Source organism: Mugil cephalus, chromosome 4 (genome assembly GCF_022458985.1).
Source record: "Mugil cephalus isolate CIBA_MC_2020 chromosome 4, CIBA_Mcephalus_1.1, whole genome shotgun sequence".
Classification (NCBI taxonomy): Eukaryota; Metazoa; Chordata; class Actinopteri; order Mugiliformes; family Mugilidae; genus Mugil; species Mugil cephalus.
In genome coordinates, this window is record NC_061773.1 from 6,530,448 (window position 1) to 6,553,024 (window position 22,577).

General features: G+C 40.2%; 3 protein-coding genes across 3 annotated transcripts in view; 2 read left to right on the forward strand and 1 right to left on the reverse strand.

Annotated features, from left to right (window-relative positions):
- Window positions 1-18,386, reverse strand: part of LOC125006608 (testis-expressed protein 264 homolog) — a 30,703-nt gene extending 12,317 nt beyond the window's left edge. Inside the window, exons 1-2 of the mRNA XM_047582803.1 lie at window positions 17,814-18,386; window positions 11,713-11,934 (exon numbers count right to left, since the gene is read on the reverse strand). Of these exons, the coding sequence (XP_047438759.1) occupies window positions 11,713-11,934; window positions 17,814-18,065 (474 nt within the window). The 5' untranslated portion in view covers window positions 18,066-18,386. The remainder of the gene's footprint in view (window positions 1-11,712; window positions 11,935-17,813) is intronic.
- Window positions 18,387-18,808: 422 nt separating this feature from the next.
- On the forward strand, window positions 18,809-20,223 carry LOC125006609 (glutathione peroxidase 1-like). Its single transcript, XM_047582804.1, has 2 exons — window positions 18,809-19,113; window positions 19,541-20,223. Exons 1-2 carry the CDS (start codon window positions 18,889-18,891, stop codon window positions 19,889-19,891), a joined length of 576 nt encoding a protein of 191 aa, XP_047438760.1. The 5' UTR covers window positions 18,809-18,888; the 3' UTR covers window positions 19,892-20,223.
- A 332-nt stretch (window positions 20,224-20,555) lies between these two features.
- brk1 (BRICK1 subunit of SCAR/WAVE actin nucleating complex) lies at window positions 20,556-21,896 on the forward strand. The gene is made up of 3 exons (XM_047582805.1): window positions 20,556-20,724; window positions 21,212-21,294; window positions 21,383-21,896. Exons 1-3 carry the CDS (start codon window positions 20,607-20,609, stop codon window positions 21,407-21,409), a joined length of 228 nt encoding a protein of 75 aa, XP_047438761.1. The 5' UTR covers window positions 20,556-20,606; the 3' UTR covers window positions 21,410-21,896.
- The last annotated feature ends 681 nt before the right edge of the window (window positions 21,897-22,577 follow it).

The window sequence follows — 22,577 nt, forward strand, 5'->3', positions numbered from 1 at the left end:
TCTGCTTTTGGAAGCGTCCTTTTTTTCCTACCCAGTGAAGATCTGCTGAGATGGGACCCTATTTAAAATGAATTCCTTGTAGAAAAGAAAAGGCAGAAGATGTGCACGTTTCTTTAATGAACAATCAAAACTGCTCTTTGGCAGTAAGTGGCTGTAATTTTGCCTCTTTCAAACCCACAGTGATGGCCAGACAAGTGAGTGAAGCAAAACAGAGCGTTAAATGCTAATTCATTCTGAACAGATTAATATTCAACAGGAAGGGTCCGCTCCATTCATCTGGGCTCTGAGACCGACTGGTCTTCACGATAACTGTATCAGGCTGAATGGAGATACAACAAAAAGTTTTTGTCTTTCTTTTAGTATTCTACAACTTCAGATACTAAGTTAAAAAAGCCTAAAAACCTTTGTTGGTTATGGTTAGGTTTAGTTTCAGTTAGTTTAGTTTCATTAGCAAGTACAGTAAACAATAAATATTAAAGTAAGACCACTACACGATCAGTCTATGATCCCTGTACCACACAGCAGCTGTATAGAAAGACATGTTCGGCCTGAAACTGAACAAATTGTTAAGAAAATGACATAAAATATCAAAAACATTTGGCACTGGTTGTTGGTTTTAGGAAACTGTGGCCTCAAGTAAACAAATATATGATTTCAAATTTTGTGTTAAATGTATTGTGAAACCTCAGTGACACCTTTGTTATTATTAATTTCGCCCGGAGAGTTCCTAACAACATTTGTAATCGCCGTACGCAGGTTAAACATCAATCTTGCCCGTGAGGCAAAGCACAAATCAAGACTAGTTTCTCTGTGTCTTATAAACCGAAGAGCTGAGACAACAGAGGCCAATAATTAGACCAGCAGTGGAATTGCTGAGGCCAACTGTTCGTGGTAGGCCTGTGTAATTGGGAAGGGGATTGCGGATAGTGTACTTATTGATTTTTTTCGTTTGATTTCCCCCCCAACTCTTCCCCTGCAGTATCAAGACCTCAGGGCCCAGGAGAGCCCTTAAAGCAGGTTCATTCAACAGGGTCACCACAAGGTCAGACTTTTCTTCACATCCTCCACGCTTCAGAAAATGCATTATTTTTATACAGCAACATGTTTTCTATATGGTTTCCCTGGATAAAAGCATTATTAGATTTATTACGTGAATAGACATGGAAAACCACAAGGACTAGTTGAACATAACCTCATCTTTCTCCGATTAATTATTTGCTTTAATGGGGGGTGGAGGGGAGAATCAAAACTAACATATCCATCTTCCCTTCATGCCGCTTTCATCTCACCTCGGGAGACGCACTCATGTCAGACGGGTCCAATCTTGTTTTTCACAACTGGGAATGCAGTGTAAGCCATGAATCATAACTGGGTATTAAAGATGATGCAGATCATCACCATCAGTGCACCAGCTTCACTGGTCTGTCTTCACCAAACCTGGTTCATAGATAACCATTTAACGTTCGAAAAAAAAGTCATTATGATTCTACTCATAGTAAAACTGAAAAGGTTAATCTGCACCAACAAAGGATTCAAGTGAAGAATACTGAACTGATGAAATAAAATATAAGAAGGCTAACTAGATACTCTGCTTTATATCCAATGGGGACTGGTAGAGGAAAGATGGTCTACAGAAAGAACATGATGCGTTACTGTGCTGTCTATAAACGCTAAAAGTATTTTTAGAAACTCCTAGATCCCATCAGTCCTCGTCCCATTTTCCTATACTGTCAGTCCAACGCAGCTAAAAACGTAGCTTACGACGCCTTAGGTTTTTATTTGCCTTGGAAACAACGTCAATAAATGAATCCATTTGTTGTCTGGAGTGCAATCTGTCCAACCAAACTATTAAAATAAACAAGAAATCAAGACTGTGGTCCGCTAATTGGTGTGTGCTTACTGTGATTTTGGTTGTAATTAGAGTCAACAAAAGGGATTAACAAGTGTAATAATTTTTGTAATTATTTGATTAAAATTGTAATTAACAAGATTATAATTAAACAAAACAATCCGAAAAAGAAAAAAAAAAAAAACACTGAAAACTCATGAAATTGTGAATGTGCCGTTAAAACTTTTTGAATAGGATTTGAATAAATCTCATTTAATCCCATAAATGACATTGCTGCATCTTGCTATGAATTCCAGCATGGCCCTTCTTTTAGATATGACAAAATTGAAAGATTAAGTAGTTGCGTATTGCTTTGTGGAGCAGCAAAAATTACACTGCAGGTTTTGTCTTTATTTACTTTTCTATCTTTTTCCTCTTCTGGATTAAACTGTGCATCTTGTTATAGGTGTGCATTTTACTAATCTGATGGGAACAAAATATGAATAATACATAAAAAAAAAAAAAAACATGCAGTTTGCTGCAATTTCCCTCATGAGCAGCAATTCAATGATTGACAAAAAAAAGAGAGGAAATTTCTCTCCACTGTGGAGGAGGAAACGTGGAAGTGCTCTTTTCCTCAAAGAAGACATGTCTTACCACCGCATAAAGAGGCACTTCGGGGTGGCATGACAAATATAGTGATTACATTTGGGTACCGGAGGGGTGATTTCAACAAGCAAAAAAAAAAAAAAAAGAAAAAGAAAAAAAGTGATATTCTGTAGAAGGAGACTAACCAAAGTCAAGAACACCACGAATAAAGCCTGCGCCCAAACTACCAGTACTGGCTCTGTGGAGGAGCCATTAGCTCACAGCAGACAAAGAAATAGGACATGCTTTTCCAAGGAGCCTCGTGATGAATCACACACACTAAGAGTTTGTCATTTTAGCTTGTGATATGGTTGTTGTCCACATATAAATATGGGAAAGGGACAAGATTCTGGGACAGGAACATGGTTTTGATCCATGCATGAAAACAGAAAGGCTGTCAAGCAAACACCACAAAGCTGCTGTACTGTAACACTGTCTGGCTGCTCAATACCAAGACTATTCTAACATCTCAAGTTGCTAGTTAGACTGACAGGTACAGGCAGTCTTTCCCAGACAGGATCTCTTATCTGGATTTCTGGCAACACCAAAAACATCATGAGGCTGTAGCTGATTAGCTCCCAGATGAATGAAGTTCATATTAAAGTTAGCTCTAAGTTTGAATAACGGGGGCATGATGAACCTCTACTACACAATTTGGGTCCCAAAATGAACACAATCCAAAGCCCTGTGTTTGTATGATCTGCAATTCAGTTGTGCAATTAACCATGTTATGGTTTCCTTTATCAAATGTCAGAAAACAGTTATCGTGTGTCTACAGCCTACTTCAGTGCAAGAAAACCAGGTCTTAAAAGACCAATTTCCAAAAGGCCTAGATGACATATTATCTTTCCTTTTGTCCTGTCAAGAGTCTAAATCCCAAGGATGTGCAATTTACAGAGGTATAAAACAGAGAAAAGAAAAACTGCGTGTGTCTAGATCGAGAAGAATCACTTCTCCGTGGCAGTGGACGGGCAGTCTGTCACACAGAAAACATGCCTAGGTTACCACAGGACTTTGCCCTTAACCGGTAATGGTTTTAACACCTCAACTGCCACGCTCCCGCAGAGTGAGGCAGTATGGGGGGAAATGCATCGGGCGGAGCAAGTGGAGGAAAGGCTCCAACTGAACAATGAAAAAAGGACGTAATGGAGAATGTAAATACGTTCCCAAATAACAAACGTCATTATTGCAGCACAGTTGTCAGGTTTCAGTTCAAAACACCTTTGAGTCATCTGCTCTGGAATTCACAGGTCTGTTGAAAAAAATAGGTTAAAGATAAATCAAAAGAATTTTGAAGCCATTTTTATGGCATTTGGCATCTAAAAGATGCATTACACCTCATGTTTACCACTGTCTGTCTTTCACGGTAAACAGTAACTTCAGTGATGGTGCAGAGTTTATAAAGCCAGTGTTAACAGACATACGAGAAGAGGATCTCTATTTTCAGCCCAGTTGTCTTTTCAGGGTTATTCTGGTCATATTTGCTCAGGCATGTTGGACTTCAGATTGCTGTCAACATGGTTCAACGGATATGAAGACATGCAGCAGATGTCTCGCAGCAGAAATGTAGCAAAGAGAAGAGAAAAATGGAAAAGTAAGAGATATATTGGTGCTACATGTGACACGGACCCAACTAATTCAGAAAATGAAAGATACTCATATCGATTGAGAATACAGCCTGCTTCACTACAATCGATTGAGTAACCAGGGGTATGTTGTTTTTCAGATGTTTTTATTATACATCTTTAAATTAGACAGAAGAGCAAAAATGAACACAAGTGACGACATTCTCATGTTAAAAGCTGCAGCTTGCTGGTTCTGTTGTAAAATGGGGACGTAGTGGATAAAGCAGAGTAGCTATGGGTTATGATCATGCCCAGAGAATGTCTCGGGTCACATGGACTCAAAAGATTTTTACAGAAAAGTGGTTTCTATCCAGCTGTGCTACTGTTGTGGCTTGATTGATGATGTGCTGCTGAGATGGTTGTCCTCCGTCTGCTACTTCTGAAACTCTGTTTCAGACAAAGCACCTCCTTAGTCGGTTAAAGGTGGGCTCAGAAATCCTGCCCATTTATAAAATCAGGCAACATAGCAAGTTTTGTAAGAGTATTAACATATACATCTTATAAAATATGGCACACACACTACAGCCTAACACATGCTACTGGGTATTATTTAGATGATTGTCTCAGATCAAGGGGCACACAGCACCACTCCACATGGTCGCATGGAGAAGGTAATTTAAACAAAACAGAGGCTGAAGTGCAACAAGTTGATGTAAATCCACTGATTCAGACTCCAGTCGGGATGGCAGCCATAGTGCAAGCTGGTTTGCAAACAAAACCAAAAAAGAAGAACGTCTTGCTAGTATTAGATTATTATCCCACAGGAGGACAGATTTAGTTGAAGATGTTCATCAATTACAAACTGTCTCCAGTTATATCAGTTTTTCCCCCTAATGACATCAATTTAGAAATAACCATAAAAAAAGACTTTAAAATTCCACTTGCTAGTTCTTTTGTTAAAAACACTCTGAAAGGACACCGCATTGTCACTGCTCAGCAGTGACACAGAATGTATAATTCAGTGGGTAGGAAACACTTGACTGTTTCCGCTGTTGTTAATAACAGCTATCGGTAAGATTGTGGAGGACACCACTCGATCAGACGCACACTAACGGCCTCGCCCTGGCAACTCACGTCCCCTTTATGTCTTTGGCTTTGTTTAGTTTTTTCACCATATCAAATAAACCACTAATATTAACGCTGCATTTATTCTCTATTCAGCTTTGCTTTAATGGTCATTTTGATAACTTGATTGTGTGAAAGTAGAACTACAATAGTGTTTCCTCACTAGTGTTCAAATGTCCTATTGCTTCACATACAATATCCCCAGCCCTTTAAAGTCTACATTTCATTTCAAAGCCTTGAGGGGAAAAATGGTTCAAAGGGTCTGAGGGCATGATAAGTGACAGTAGTCTCTGCCAGTACGAACAATCCAGGTGTCACTCAAGCGACTACACTCTTTACACGGTCTTATTCAGCCTTGACAAATGAACAAGGGCCGTCTGAAAGTCACTGAGCTGAATAAAGCTGTTAAATCCTAAGCCTCTTTTTTTATCTTTTCCATTTTCTTTAGTTCATTCACTGAGGTCCCAAACCTCCACACCTTGGTTAAGGTGCCCCCATCCTGTTGTTGGACTCATACTTGAATGGTTCAGAATTGCCTCTTGGATTGCTTTTCAGAAAATCCCTCAAGAGGACACTGGAGCAAATTCATTTAATTTGCATGTCTATCTCAACAAAGGACGCGGCCAAATTGCCGGAATATTTTAGCCAGCCTCGAACCAGTGGGCGAGTGTCTGAGCGTGTTTTCTTTTCTTTCATATGGCAGAGCAATATCACAGATATACAACTGACCAGGTGTCCGATAAACCCAATTTGTTCCCCTAATAGAGCTACGAATGCTACAATTTGTGAAAAGATGTTTGGACTTGACTTTGGTAAATCACCCAATCACAAATATGTCAGCAGCAGCTTCAACGCCAGAGGGTGATTTCAGAGTACTTCCAGGTTGTTTCTGAATTTGAGAAATACATTTTCTATTTTTATCCCAACCAGTTACTCCCAAAAATATGAACATTCTGCTTGTTTTCCGAAGGGATTTGGGGATTTTGCAGTTTTGCCACAGCCAGCCGCTAATAAGGAAACACCATATGTGTTGTAATTGCTCGGTATCTCATTTTAATGAAGTTTAGTAACATCGCTATAGATTCACTATATCCGTTAAGGAACTTTTTCAGCGTTTAACAATACACAATAGTGCCTCTGCTCCACATCCGAAAGAGATTGATAAGATGGCCACAGGCGGGGAAAAAGCTATTTGTCTTATATTTAAAAATAACCACAGTTCTTAAATTGTAATCACACCCCCCTGCCTGATCTTAATTCACAGCGACAGTGCAACAGTGAATAAAGTTTAAATAAGATCAATCATATGTAGATGTGACATTTAACACCAACAGTAGAATCCCAGCTGCTGGAGGATGAAAGTCATGTTTGAACATTTGATGGGCAAACTGCACTGAGGCTCTTGGGGGGGAACTTGAATTGAAACTCATTTTTATCTCTCATACACTGGCAGTCAAAAGTTTGGGCACACCTTCTCAGTTTTGACTGCTAGTGTAAGTTGACCAAAACTACTGATTACTGAAGATGAAGTTTTTAATAATTAGTAATTAGACATTTCATTTTTAACAAACCATCAGTTCACAGTATCACTTTATAAAATCCAAACACTGCTATTTTATAAGACATTAGAAGGGAAGTAGACAAAAGGAAAACCAGAAACATTTACGGGCGTGATTCATGCTGCAATGAAGACAGCGCTGAAGATAGAAGCCGGTGTTTTATATTCAAGTTGAGACTTGAGGCTTCAGCGTTAACTGGCATTAATTGGGACTTGTGCACATGCAGTGCCAACGACTTGGACAAGCTGGGGAGGAAGGCCGGCTCTGTGGTGGGGATGGAACTGGACGGTGGGAGGCAGTGACAGAAAAGAGGATAAGAGGGAATATGAAAACCAACATGGACAAGCCCTCTCACGCTGCCCATGCCAAGCTGAAGCAGATCAGGAGCACGTTCAGCCACAGACTCAGGCAGCCACATGTCTCGGAGCGTTTAGGGGGCTCTGTCACGCCAACAGCCCTCAGCCTCCACATCACCCAGTAAGTCCACCAGCCACAGACTGTCTCACAGATATATACCACTCACAGTCTGTCATACTATTATTACTGCCCATATTAGATAGATAGACACATAGACAGATAGACACATAGACAGATAGACAGATAGACAGGTAGGTAGGTAGGTAGGTAGGTAGGTAGGTAGGTAGGTAGGTAGGTAGGCAGGGATGTAGGTAGATATTTTTGTCTATTTTTTGCTGTCTCTGTCTATGATTGAACCATTTCTTTCTGCTGTTCCAGTTTTGTCTGTTCATCTGTTCTGCTCTGCTTCTGTTGTATGGATTTATGAAGGTTCCTTTCTGATGTTAACTCCCTATGCTATGCAGTTGTCTCTTTCTGAATCTCTCCTATGGGGTATCGTTAAACATATTGTACATCTTACAAAATATATATTTTGTTAGAATTTGTTGCATGTTACTGATCCTGGAAGCAAAAAAAATCAAAAATGGTTGAACTGTTCTGCTGCAGGTGTCTCATTAATGATATAATACTGTGTCACATGTTCCAAAATAACAACAAATTGTAGATAGGAGATATAAGACTTAAAAGTATGTATTAAAGTAAGCACTAAAGACAAAAAAGTCTGATAATAAATCCTCCTAAATATGGCTTCATCCATGTAACTCATTAGTGTTACCACTGAAACAGACATCCACAATTGGAAGAAATATTCTTGAGTGTCCACGTCCAACTCCTTAAAAACAGCTTTAAACCAATAGTTTCTGACTTTCCTCTTGCAGCAAACAAACAACCAACAACCTTTTCTGACCTTTTTGTACATGGGTCACGGTTTGCCAAAAGTCTGCATGTTTAACAGAGCCTGCGGACTAGCATCTGTGCACTGCAATCCTCACTCCTGCACATATAGATGGAAAGAGTAAGAATTGAGAGAGGTCCAAAGCCAAGCCTTCGTTTTCTCTCGGGATGAGACTTAATGATCACGTTAACACGTGTGTTAGTGTCAAAAAAAAAAAGAGAAAAAAAAAAGGAACAAATGAGAACTTGTTCTGTATTCAGCCCAGAACCTCTGTGCTGGCAGAAATCTTCAGTGCCCTCAAGCAAACAAATGCTCCATCGTCTGCCTTTCGCAAACCTTTAGATCTCTGTGAATGTCAGCAATATCATTCTCCTGCTCCAGTTCCCAATCCAGTCCGAAGGCCTGGCCACTGAGCGCGAACCAAATCTCAAGGTGCCAAGGCGTCTGTGATGTAGCTCCTCCGTAAAAAGCCAAGGCACAGAAAAAAAAACAGTGGGGCCGATCGATGGTCTGACTAGGCAAATATCAGGCCTGACCATGGGGCTGCGAATCAAAGTGTCTGACAGACAGAAATCATTCTGCCATGACAAGCCGAGCATGCTAAATGCTGATGAGCTTGTCTGAAAAGGTCTCACCACTTGGGATATTCAAAGTGTCAGCCATCAACAGCATGCTTTATTCATGAAAAGAATCCCGTTCTGTTCCACTGGTTCTGTTAAATGTTTGCCACATCTTTAGTTTAAATATTGCTGTTGAACATTTTAAATTACAATAAATCATAAATTAAATGAATGGACTGTTGCAGAGTTAGTTTTCAGAGCATTCAACTGTCAAATACACAATTAAAATAAGCTAAGATATGTTTTAAGTCCTTGTGTTGAAGTGACAATTTTATTTTTAGTCACTCAGCATCCCAGCAGTCTTAAAGACCTTTACTTGTCAAACCTTTTTAATGCACCGCCGACACCATGTCAGTTTCCTTTCTTTCTTACAGTGACACTTCAGCTTCTTTAACAGCATTCAAACATGTTTCACCACAATAAAAATGCAGTCTAAGTAAACCGTGTGATACAGCTGGATCCGTCTCTCAGAGGGAAGAAAGGTACCGGATGCTGCAGGAAGCAAGAACTGAATTTCAATGTGAATTTTCCAAACAATGTTGACTCAAGTGTAATAGTGTGTGATCTGAAAACACAGCAGTATTGGAATAACTACTTACTGTGGAGTCACCGGGAACTGTAAACCTCACAAAGACTCGGCAACATAGTCTTTCCTGATTCTGACATGTACCCAGCCAAAGGTGTCATTCCTATTAATTAAACTGTAAGTGAAACTGATTTTCTAGACTTTTAAACAAAACCATATGGATTCCATGGCTGTGTGGCTAAATTGTGAGTCAGAAACCCCAGATTCTGAAACATGTTTTTCTTAGTCTCACCTCATCTTCTACTACCGCTTAATCCTCACCAGGGTCATGGCGATTGCTGGAGCCGATCCCAGCGGTCACTGGGCAAGAGGCAGGGGAAACACCCTGGACAGGTCGCCAGCCTATCGCAGGGCTAACACTGAGACAAACAACCACTCTCAAACCTAGGGTCAATTCAGAGTTACCAACCAGCCTAACGAGCACGTCTGTGGTGGTGGGAGGAACCCAGACCTTCTCGCTGGGAGGCATCAGCGCTAACCACCGAGCCGCTGTGCTGCCTAACAGACAGGCAGACGACAGGTATTTATTATTAAATGTAAATTTATTCTATTATAGTCTTACACCTGGATTTTAACAGAAAAGATCAATATGAACTTAACATCTAGGGTTTTTTTTCCAGTCCTTCCATATAAATAATAGCTGGCGGGTCAACAGGTGATAAGGAGAGAAATCCGCCCACATGAGACATTATAGACAGAGACGGTTTTGGTTATAGTGCAGTTAGCACAACGATATTCTGTAAATGCTACATACCTTGAGTTTATGGTATTTATTAGCTACCACTAATGCAGTCTAATATCAACAGGCAATAAATCCTGTCTGCTTAAAGGTTAATGAAATAACTTTCCAGAAGAGAAGTTTATTAAATTCAGTGGCTATTCTGGGGGCTGCCATTTGCAGAATCAGTCCCGGGATGAAGCTGAACGAACACCTCAATGAACCGATTCACGAGATCACGTAGATCGTGAATTTCATGTACAAGTACAATCAAGTACAATTTACACCAGTCAGCCACAACATTAAAAACAATGACAGGAGACATCTTGTGACAATTCAACGTTCTGTGGATGTTACTTAGATGTTAGATGTCACCCCCACCCACCTAGACCAGACCAGACCAGACCAGACCACTCCCCAGAAGGATGCAGCCTGACACAGACAGCCACAAAAACACTTTAGGAACAACTAAAAAACAACAACAACAAAAAAAAAAAAAAACATGAAGAACAGCACAAGGTGTTGACCTGGCCTCCAAATTCACTATCTGTGTCTGTGGGATGACGCACTGAGAACCCTCCCCTCAACCCATAGGACCCAAAGGTCCCCACTAACAACAGACACTACAGGACACCCTCAGAAGACCCATGTCCATTCTCTGATGAATCACAACTGCTTTGGAGGCACAAGGGAGAGAATATTAAGAAGTCATAATGTTATACATGAGGTAGTAAATAGAAAGGTAAGGACATTTGAGTACACCACGAGAAAATTCAAAATACTACTATAGTATTTAACCATCTGTATTAAAAGAAGGAGAAATCCTCGGCTATGCAACTACAACAAACTACAGCCAGACTGTGTAAGCTGACCTCCCAGATAGGGTAAGTGCCCACTGGAGCGGAGCCAGGCTTAAACGTCGTCCAAGCAGATGGTAGCGCCAGCCACACACGACACACCGACACATTCCTCCAGCAGAACCAGAGAGACTGAGACATCCTGTAGTGATGCCACCTGTTTTAGCACACTACACCGCACTCGCAAAACTCTCTGCTCATCACAATGACTCATTTTCCCAGCATCCCCTGAGCAAAACTCGGCGAGAACGTCGATGATTAAGTCCTAAAATGAGCTTGAATTGGGGTTTTTTTTCTTCTCCTTCTTCTATCTTCAAGTTCACCTCCTGTTTTGCCACCCAACTATAAATCTCTTCCTGCTGTACTATCTCGCACACGACTCCAACCCTCCAGGGGATGCTGCAAAGAAAAGAAGGCCTAAGGACATGTGATGAAAAGGTCTGATGTGCTCAACTTCCCACAAAATACATTTTAACTCTGTGCTGCCTGAAAACACGCGATATGACTCAGGAAGTTCATGTCGTGCGGTTTGTTATTGATCATTTGCTTGCTACCGGTTGAAGTAAACCCACATCAGATTTAGCAATGATTCACTCATTTCACCGCTCTGCTCTTGCTAAGATAACCATAGAGACAATGGCTTACAAAAGGTAATTTATTCCTCCCATAATATGTTTGGTTGGTGCTCGCCCCTGAACACTGATGGACTATATTAGTCTATACGGTGTGTTCTATTAAGTGCATTAATGGTGCTTTGTCTGCTGACTCAGTGTGCAGCCAAGACACTTTACATTTACACCTGTGATTTTACATGCAGACGCTCAAACAGCATCTATCCACGGGTAATGATTATGTTATTAGTGTCACGTTAAGTCTCGTTGTATCATTGCTTTCAAAAAGTATATTAAACAGGATGAAGAAAATGGTAATAAAGAGTCTAAAAAGCATTAATACCTTGATGTAGTGCTCTAGCTGTGGGTAGACTCGCTTTACACTCAGGAGGATGGAGAAAAAGGTCTTGTAGGGAAACGAGGTAGTGACCGCATGTGTGACTTCGGGAAAGGAGTAGACGTTAAAGCCAGACGCCTCATAGCGCTTCAGGAGCTCCTCGTCTGCCTTGTTTTCCCCTTCGCTGAGAATGCTGCCGACAGCGTAGCGGCAAAGTGATCCAGGCACCTACAAACGAGGAGCAAACAACCAAATGAGTCAAGGTGTGTGAGGAAAATAGAAGATGTGAACAATACAAACTGATAGATAAGGGGCTCGTACATATTGTCTTATCACGTTATTCGTGGACAACAATACAGCAGCAGCAGTAATTGGCAGATAAGGGCCGTAAATAAACAACAATTTCAGTATAATGTTCATTAGTTGTGTTCTTGCTTGCTCACTCTATATAGTATATCATCTTGACTCACAAATTCTATCTTCCTGAAAGAAAAAAACCTCTGAAATGCCAACTACCCAGTCTTGAAAACAAGGGTGTGCAGTTTTGTGAACACTGCATGGCATACATTAAGAGAAAAAAACTGGGAGGTATGAATAAAAAAATCCTCTTGTGATGTTAGCCAGGTGCCAATGTTAAGGAGAAAATATGCTCATTAATCTGAGCTCTAATTGGAAGATTTGGAAGCGCTGCAATAATTGCACCTTCGTCTATTTTCAGCACCGCGGTGCCCATTAAAAAAGAAGAAGAACAGGGAGACGCTCACTTACAAATGAATAATCCTGGGACAACCAGGACTTTCTACCCACTGTGCTGAGCTGAGCACCACTGAAGGCTCGTGCAATAAATAAGCTGAAATCATCTAATTTGTTTGGAAACCTATCACTGTGTTGCACTTTAAGCACAGTCAGGATGTCTGAGAAAGTTTTTTTTTTCCCCTCCAACACACAATGCCAGCGATGGGTGGAAATTTACTGTTCGTGGGGCTCACAGTCCACTGCAGAGAAGGCTAATTTATCACTCATTCAAACCATGGAACCCAAAGAAATGAAAGGGGAGGGGGAGGTCTGCATATATTTCTGACGTAAGCTTCTTCCAGTATAAATTAATACGTGTTTAATTAAATTAATTAATAAGTGGGAAAGTACTAAATGCACATTTATCTTGTCTTGCACTGCATGCATACATTAGGCTTCATTGTCACTGCATATAGTTCAGGTACAGGCACCATGAAATGCAGTTAGGTGTCTAAACAGTGCAAAATTTACCCAATAGTAAGGAATAAGCTATGCGTGTTGTACAGGCTATGACTATCGCATTATATAAATTAGTATTTTACACTAAAAGCAACTTTCATCATTTTAGGATGAACACTGAGAACCTCAGCTTGGTATGTGCATTGCCTTTTAAATGCTGACTAACACACTATTAGTAAAAAGAAATGGGTTCATCTCTGTAGGGAGGTGTGGTTACTGTAATGATGACCCTAATCAAGCCCTGGCTGCTTGATGAAGGCAGTCTTCATCAAACGTGGACACAACCGGAATAAAAACCTACTCTCCAATCCAAATCAATAACAGTGACTCTTGCTCAACACAAGAGGAGAGTCGAGCTTCGGTGAATCTGTCAGAACTAAAAAGTAAACGTGGTAAATTCTTGACCTAAAAATAAATACCTGTTCCTGATGGATTTGGGATTTGAGTGAATGGCTGGACTAATCTTGCTGAAAGCACCACAACCACATCTGGGAAAATTTACACGTGAGGATGTATTTTTTTTTATATGCTTTGGTTGTTTTGAGGGCTCACAGCGGGGGGGAGTCTGATCCAAGTGGATTTATTAAGCATCACGGGAATGCAAGCAGGGAGTCCAGAACAAAGAAGCAACCAGAAAAAGCACAAATCTCTGTCCGCGTCCTTTGTTTTGCCCCTCTACACTTATCAAGACACAAGAGTGCTGCCTTTTGATGCTTCTTCAATACGCTGACAGGCCGTCTGAAGAAAAAAGTTCAGCAAAAGGAATCACGTCTTCTTCTTCTTCTGTCTCGGTTGCACATCAGCTGAACCGACTTTGGCGAGGCGTCGGGCAAAGAGGTGCAAACGAGAATACAAAGCATCTTCCGTCTGCGGTCAGATTCAGAGGGCCTTATATTTTAAATGTTTTAATCCGACTTTCTGGAAGGGCGAGTGGAGGAGAGATTTCATCATTCACCGCGAAGACCCACAAGCGTACTGATTTCCTGACCAGCCCCTCCTCTCCGGCTTCCATTCCCACAGCTTTCATCATATTGTGACACAAAAACATTGGTCCCCGAAGATGGGCAGACACATGTGTCATCTCGCCACTATTCCACATGTCATCCAGCTTTTTATTTAGACAATCTATGTCTTGAGGATTGCAAACCCCTGACCCCAAATGCTTACTTGGAATATCAAATTTGACACAGCGCCATATCTCCCCTCCCTGTTCGCTCCCTCCCGACGAATGCTGGACTGAAAGGTGGAGAGCTGCAGGGTAGAGGTGAAGTGGGAACAGCGGGTCAGAGAAGCTCCCCCCCTGCCTTTGAAACTGTGAAGAGGCTGGTGGAGGGGAATGGATTGGTGAGAGGGGCCCACAATATGTGTTAGCCGTTTGAAGGAGCACACGGAGCTGCACCAGCCCCGTATCCATGGCAACCATCTCAGGACCAGCTCGAGTCCTCGTCGAGATCTTTTGTTTCTCCAGAGGAAGTGATTAAAGGACGTAAAAGTGAGAAAACCCCAGAACTGAGGACGAAACTTAGCCATGGTGATGGCACTCACACTGGTGTCTGCTGCACTTTTGATCCTTCCCATCGCAAATATCTGTGGACAGTGTCGTACTATTTATACTGGTCCTCCTATCTGAGAACACCCTCTTTCTCTCCGTCTCTCTTTCTCTCCGGGGCTCCTGATGCGGGGACTAAACAGCATCCTGAGGCTCGAACGCTAATGAGCTGTGATCATTACGCCAATTATTCCAACTTAGATCAGGATTTGGCTGTTACTGTGCAGAGGAACTAGGACCCACTGCTAGCCTAATTGCTGGCTTGGGAAAATGAGGATGAGCGCAACAAAAGGGTTTTAGAGAAGGGCTGGGAAGAGTCCATCACTAAACTCTGGTTACATTCCATCAGGTTGTTTTGTGTTGGGCTGTGGGAGGTTTCAGCAGTGTCATTTAAGTCAGTGCTGTTTAAAGGAAGTTCTGTAGCTTCCTTTAAACATGTCAGTATTCTTAATTAATCGTTTCAAAGTTCCTGGGCCTGACTATTGGTGCATCCATGTAGCATTTCTCCCCGAATAAGGGCACAAAATGACAGGAAGAAAATTTATTAAAAGCCAAGCAAGGGAGTGTTTGCTCACTGCTCAGTTAGAACGGCTCATTTATAATTTCAGCGTACGGCACAAGTACACTCACTAGACACTAGGTACACCAGTGAAAACAAAGGCATACTAATGTAACAGTCCTGCACTAAACCACAGCTTCATGAAGGTTACGGTACTCAGCTTTTGTTGAAAATAACTGAGAGAGACGCTGATACGACTGTGTTTTCGGTTGGAAGCTGCGGTTTGTAATACTGTTGAAGTGTACTGTGTCCTATCAACACGTTTTTATCATTCCCATAATCCTCATTAGTCAGTGACCTCAACTAAATAGCAGAAACAATTCTGTGTTTAAATCGGAACAGAACTCTAAACTACATCCCTTCAAAATGATCATGCAGTGAGTGTATATAGACAAATTACAAGGTACACGTAGCTAATGTCTAATCCTGTCATTTGTGGTGACTACAATATTCAGTTAGTAATTAGGTGTAGCACATAAATTATTTCAAATTTGCAGAGTATCTCCTTAATTCTTTAAAATATAACTGACACATCTGTCATCTAACAAATGTGGAAAAGTCACACATTGTTACAGTAGCTGCAACTATTTGGCTATAAAGGTTGAATGTTGTTAATAAATTACCTAAATTATTAAGTAAATATCAAACTATTGTCCAATTGATTTTCCAAGCTATGTTGCATTGTATCATAGGAGGTTGAGACTCCCAGTGTCGTATGAATACAACAGCAGGTTACATACAAGTGTGATTTTTGATTAAAATTTTTGATCTGCTCCTTGTCTCATTCCTTCTTGGTCTGGTAGAACCTAATAAAAACACAACTCACGTTGCACTCACAAGCACCACACGACTGCGGGGACCCCGGAGAGTGTGGAGTATTAGGTATCAGGAAAACAGATCCAGCAGATATTATTGCCTGCTGCTTATAGGAACTCAGATTTTGGGAGGAAAGAGTTCACACGAGGAACTACTGTAGGAACGCATTTGAGAGAGACCCAACTCACAACAGCTTTGTTAGCAACACCGGGACGACAATAAAGGAGTGAACATCAGCTCCAGTGAGGTTTGCATATGTCATAATCTCCCCCTTTTAATCTGTATTAAACTCTCGCCATAGTTTTTCTCGAAGTGACTCTTATTCAGCATGTGAAACTTTCTGTCTACAACATTGTCACGGCTCAACTACTATCAGCGTTAAGGCAGAGACCATCCTGATTTACACGACCAGATGCTGCTTTTATACCTCCACCCACACTAATGAGACAAGGCCGTCAGCTCACTGTCAGGAGGTGAGTTCAACGTAGCAAGTTGTTAGATTACGTGAACGATGATCACGAATGCACCATAATCCAGTTACATGGAACCACTTGCAGAGCAGTTACACACCCCAATGACTAATTTACACAATGGCATTTTCAAATACAGCACATCACAACACCCCAACCACTCAAACCTGCTGCATACTGGATACAAGCATTAAGTAAACTGACAAAATGTAACAATAAAAGCACTAAATCCCCCTTCATGACTGTAATATTCAGTTTATGTTGAAATGGTGCAAAAAAAGGCAGTAATTGAACTGTATGAACTGATTGAACTGTATTTTGGAGGATGTAGTTAGAGTAGAACGGAAACAGTGCAGACACAAAATATATACAAAATAGTGCAAAGTGTACTATTTTCAAGAGAGTTAAAACAATAAAAGCGTTGAATATATATATAAAAAATATAAAAAGAAATGTAAAAATGTATTTTTGCGGTGAAGACACCAGGTTGTCAAAATAATAGGAACACCTGTTTAACAAAATTGTAACAAAATTTAGTGTAGTACAAACTGCAGCACACAATAGAAAACACAGTTGAATCAATAGCCCTTTGAGTTATTAAAAACAAAACAAAACAAAACAACAATAACACCATAAGCCTTCATAAGATTTTTACTGGGACTGTTATTAATTTTACTAGTGAATCTAATGAACTGGCAAGTGAGTATTTGTTGCCACATGTCATGCTGGGGTATCTGATTGACACTCTCTCTGCTCCCGCTGGTGACCATATAAGAACCTTGAAAGAACTTAACCAAGCACATTAGATTAAGCAGATCTCATTCGAAGCATACAATCAGATAAATCAAATCTGTGAGATATTTGTATCTATTGTAACAATGTCCTGAGAAAATGACACCAGTATCATTAGATTGAATTTCAATGATTTTTTTTTGCCCCCACACTGAAATAACAATGACAGTGTGTTTTATTAAGCAATTATGTGTGAATGAAATTCCCCATAGAGTCTTAATTAAGCTCAGGTTTGTGATTATATTGCAGGACCTTAAAAGGGCAATCCAGTAATGCATTTGGATTGCAATTCATCAGAACCTACTAAACAGGTCCTGTCCAGATGTGCTACGATAATACTCATGAAAAACACGCAAACAAAGTCTGCTAGTCCCAGCAACCTTTGAAACGAACTGAGGAGTAAATGAAAATAAACGGTATCGAGATGAATCAAATGGCTTAACCCGTCAAGCTTAAATAAAAGCCGAGAAGTAAAGGGTTCAGGTTCGGCCACTTGTCTATTTTTATGAGAATGACGTTGTCGCCATCTAGCGGTCAAGCACACAATTACGTAGTTTACATTTTTAAAACATCTCCAAATTTTTAAGCTAAAATTGCTAAGCAAAGTGCTAAAAACATAGGTGGAAAAATGCTATCATACACAGAGTGCTGTTTAGTAGATATTTACCTTTTTAGGGTCATCATAAAATACTCCAATCTCTGCAAGTCCTGGGCCAATATAGTTAGACTCCTTAAAAAGTTGACCGCTGTTTCTGTAAGGTCCTTGTTTGAATTTGTAGGCGAATGTAATCTTTTTTATGGGTGGGCGTCCAGTTAGGACAGCGATCTCTGAAAGGAGTCCCGAATACAAAATGTAACTGGCCAGTGTTAGAAGACTTAGGAGGCTAACGACTACACACAGACTGACCCAGTCTGGCATGGTAGCTTACCAACAGGCGGACCAGGTACCGTTATTTAGCTGCTACCGTACACTAAACACGGCTTTAATAGCTGTAACAAGTTGTCATGTTTCAAATAATCGCTTGTCGTTTCCCTTCAGTATTTGTACTTGTTTGAAATTATAAATTTCACTACGCGGCAACAATAGCAGCAGATTGCACATTGCACGGGACTTCCTGGAACGTACCATTTACTCCGATCACGGGGGTGAGCGTTACAAATAATTTGTAAATCTTTTAGAAAGAAAACATATCCATGAATGTGTGTTTTTATAAGCCACATCTACTATAATTAAATAGTGGTGTTTGAGTTCACTGTCAAATTTTGCAGAGGTTGTTTCATAAATAATAATAATTTCGATGCACGATGTTATCATTGCTAATGCTTAAATTTGTCACGCAGAGTCCAGAGCAAATATGGACTTCGGGGGGATGGTACTGAGTGAACATAATTTGTCATATTTGGCTAAAAGTAATGTACATTTTATAATTATGTAGTACAGCACAATAGGCTACAAGGACAGACTAGTTCCTTGTAGAGAAATGGACAATTGTGAGTCATAGTTAATCAAGAATTGCAACATTGATAACTGAAATCATGTCTTTGTGATTAAATGTTAATTTTTTTCGGAAATAAATAATAACGATTTAAAAATAAATAAATAATTGCGACAGTAAAGCCATGAGGTGTGTGTCATCTAAATGCCCCGCCCTCAAAGAGGCTGGTCTTGGAAGTAGTGATGACAGAATAAAGTTAAACTGGGCGTCTTGTTCGCGCAATTTTCACTCGCGCAATTCGTAAGAATGTCTGGGAATCTGAAAAGGTTTTACGACGTGACAGCTAAGCTGCTGTCCGGAGAAACATTCAGCTTTTCTTCGCTGAAGGGGAAAGTTGTTCTCATTGAGAATGTTGCGTCTCTATGAGGAACAACAATCAGGGATTACACTCAAATGAACGAGCTGCACTCCCGCTACTCCTCCAAGGGGCTCGTTATTCTGGGTGTTCCCTGCAATCAGTTCGGACATCAGGTAAGACAGCTGTGTCCTTGTATATCATATGATCACATATGACTAAGTGCACACACGTGTGTTTCCAATTTTTGACCAGTTTGGTGACTTTTATTTCAGTTAAAAACATCAGTAAGATACTTAAACGATCAAAGTGTGCTCAGAAGTACCTATATGCAGCTGAATTGTGATGTGTAGCGTTATACTAATCACTAATAGTGAATTATTACTAACTAAAGCATCTTAGATGACAATGGTGAACTGCTGGAATACCACTGGTTCATACCATATTTTTATGTTATATCTGCCTAATAATCAGTAACATCCTGTGTGGCTGTGAAATGTAGTCTACAATTAAATGCACCTGTTACTACAAGAATATATTAGCATAAAATGCAAATACTGCAGTGCTCTGTAATTTGTCCATGTTTGTGTACTTTTATAACAGGAGAATGGCAACAACGATGAAATCCTCAGGTGTCTGAAGTACGTCCGTCCAGGGAATGGCTTTGAACCAAAGTTCCAGCTCCTGGAGAAGGTGGATGTGAATGGAAAGGATGCCCACCCACTGTTTGTCTATCTCAAGGAAAAACTCCCAATCCCCAGTGATGATGCTGTGTCTCTCATGACTGATCCAAAGTTTGTCATTTGGAGTCCAGTGTGTAGGAATGACATATCCTGGAACTTTGAGAAGTTCCTGATCGGTCCTGATGGGGAGGCTTACAAGCGCTACAGCAGACATTTCCTCACTATTGACATAGAAACAGATATTAAAGAGCTACTTAAGAGGGTCAAGTAAAATGCACTGCAACACACTAAGGGTGACTGTTAGGATATCAGTAACAGCCACCCTGACTAAAGTGATTAATCAGCAGACACAAATGTTTAGGGTATTTTATCTTTACTTCCAGATTCACGGCTTTGAGTCGATTTGAGCTCTGCAAAGGGAGAGATATTTACAGTTCATACACTATGGTTGTTCAGCCTATTTACTGAATGAAAAAACTGCTTGAAATATATCTGTGAGGGGAGTTTCTGATGAAAATGTAAAAGTTTGACCCTACCAAAGTGTATAATTGTAAATGTTTTCAATTGATGGACTGAAAAAAAATAAATAAATATGCTATATTATATCTGTGTTGTGTTTTTTTGTATAAATACATACAAACACGTTTATTTAAATACAAAATAATAAGTGTACGTAGTTAATAAGTATTAAAGTGTAAAGAAATGTATGTAATTCATGTAAACAAACGTGTTTTATCTCCAATAAAATTTACAACAATAATACAATCTTCCAGGTTCTAAACTTTGCTGGACGGGCTTTTATACAGTGGCTGTGAATGGACACGAAATGTGTTATTTTAAGTTGGCTCCGATGGTGATGTGATTTCGATTAACTTGTAACTAAAAGCAGAACCATATCTCTCTGGTCCATCTTCGCGGTGCTTCCTGGATGAAAACAGATTGGTCATCCTCGATTGAACGTGACGCGAAACTGCAACTCGTCCAACATGGCTGGCCAGGAAGACCCGGTGCAAAGAGAGATTCACCAAGATTGGGCGAATCGAGAGTATATAGAAGTCATTACGAGCAGTATCAAGAAGATAGCCGACTTCCTTAACTCGTTTGGTAAGCTCTGTGTGGATATTTTGATTGCTGAGCTAGCTCTTCGGCTGTTGCTAGCATTGATGTTGATGTTTGCAGTGACCACTCCCAGCTAGCAGTTAGCTTGGCCGCTAGCTGAGAGCTTGTTATTGTTGTTTAGGAGGATGATGGCGACAATTTAGAGTGGAATTGTTTTACACCTTCGTTTGCTTGTTCGGCAACGCTGGCTGCTTGACAAATGTCAAACTGTTGAATTGAGTTACACTTAGTATATTCGATGGCTAACGCCTATACGGCTACCGTAAGAGCTAATGCTAGTCTTCCCGGTTGTGATAAACATCTACCATACTAGCAGCTGAGCGGAGGCATACGATCCGAATGACACAGTGCTCTCTAAACAGTAGTTGTCACCTGTGACACTTGTAATCGACAGCATTTTCAGTCAAGCTACACTGAATGAAATGTCACGACTGTAGATGATAACACGCTAAATACAATATCTCCCCAACAGATATGTCATGTCGATCTCGCCTGGCCACCCTCAATGAGAAGTTGACGGCGTTGGAAAGGAGGATTGAATATATCGAGGCCAGAGTAAGTATGCCACAACAATGAAATTAATTTTTGTGTTTATTCGTTTCCGACTAATATAACCATTGAATTGCTGTTTATCTCAATACAGGTGACAAAAGGAGAAACCTTGACCTAGCTTCCATCATGAACATTCATAGCATCCTCGAGCTACCTGCCCACTTCCCATTCTGATTTTTTGTTTGTTTGTTTTTTTGAATATGTGTGATGGACCACTCTCCATTTTTGGGACCATGTGGACCATTTTTATATTATGTGGCTGGGTTTTGTGTTGTTTTATTTCATAACACATTTGTATACAACACGTGGGTCTGTCTTGAGTGTCAGTGACTCAAGCATCATCAATGTTACAGAACAAAACTACATAAGTATTGGTTAAAAATATGTATATTCTGGAGCTCAATTATAGATCTGGTATCAGCACAATTTGTTGACCAACTGTATGATATATTTCATCATTATCAGTTCAAATAATTATAAAGGGTAACATTCTTGTGTGCCAAGTTAATCAAGTAATTGTGGAGTCACCTTTATTAAGGAACTAACTGTACAGTGAACTGTGTGATGTTTTGGAATTTAAATACTGTAATAAATGAAAGTCAATAGTCTTGTTTCCTGTTGCTGTCTTACAATCATATTTAACTTTGTTGGTTAAGTATGTTGTCATATTGAATTTAATCTATTTCTATGGAGCACTGAACACTTACATAAAGCAGACAGGCTCACAAGGATACACATAAGGGCATCCAGCTGAACAAACATTTACAGTATCTCCCATAGGAAGATAGATTTTGAGCATAACGTTTATTATAGCTCAACGTGCTTATACAGATTTTGGTGCACACATTGGAAGAGTCCATAGCAGTTGAGTTAAACGTATGAGTAAACATTGTAAGAATAAGAAGCTACCCTGCAGTACAAAGTGAATTGAATTAACTGGCATTCTGGAGGAATTAAACACATTGCTCACAGCATTGGGGTTTAATATGCTTTAAGATAATATCATTTAACGACCACTGACATCTCTAATGCATTAATTAATTAAGTAACACGCTCCTATATTGCAAATAAGAACGCCAAAAACAAACGGTAAAATGGCGGAAATATATAGAGGTGTGACTTTCGGCCCTCGGTTTTGACTTTCAGGCAGTCCTTCGGGCTATGCTCCATCGATATTCAAGTAACGTGTTTCCGCTTTTTTTCCCGACATTTAAGTCCCTAACTTCCGCAAATTTCATCCGTAGCCATGAGTCGCGACACAAATCTCATGTAACTTCGGCCGTATC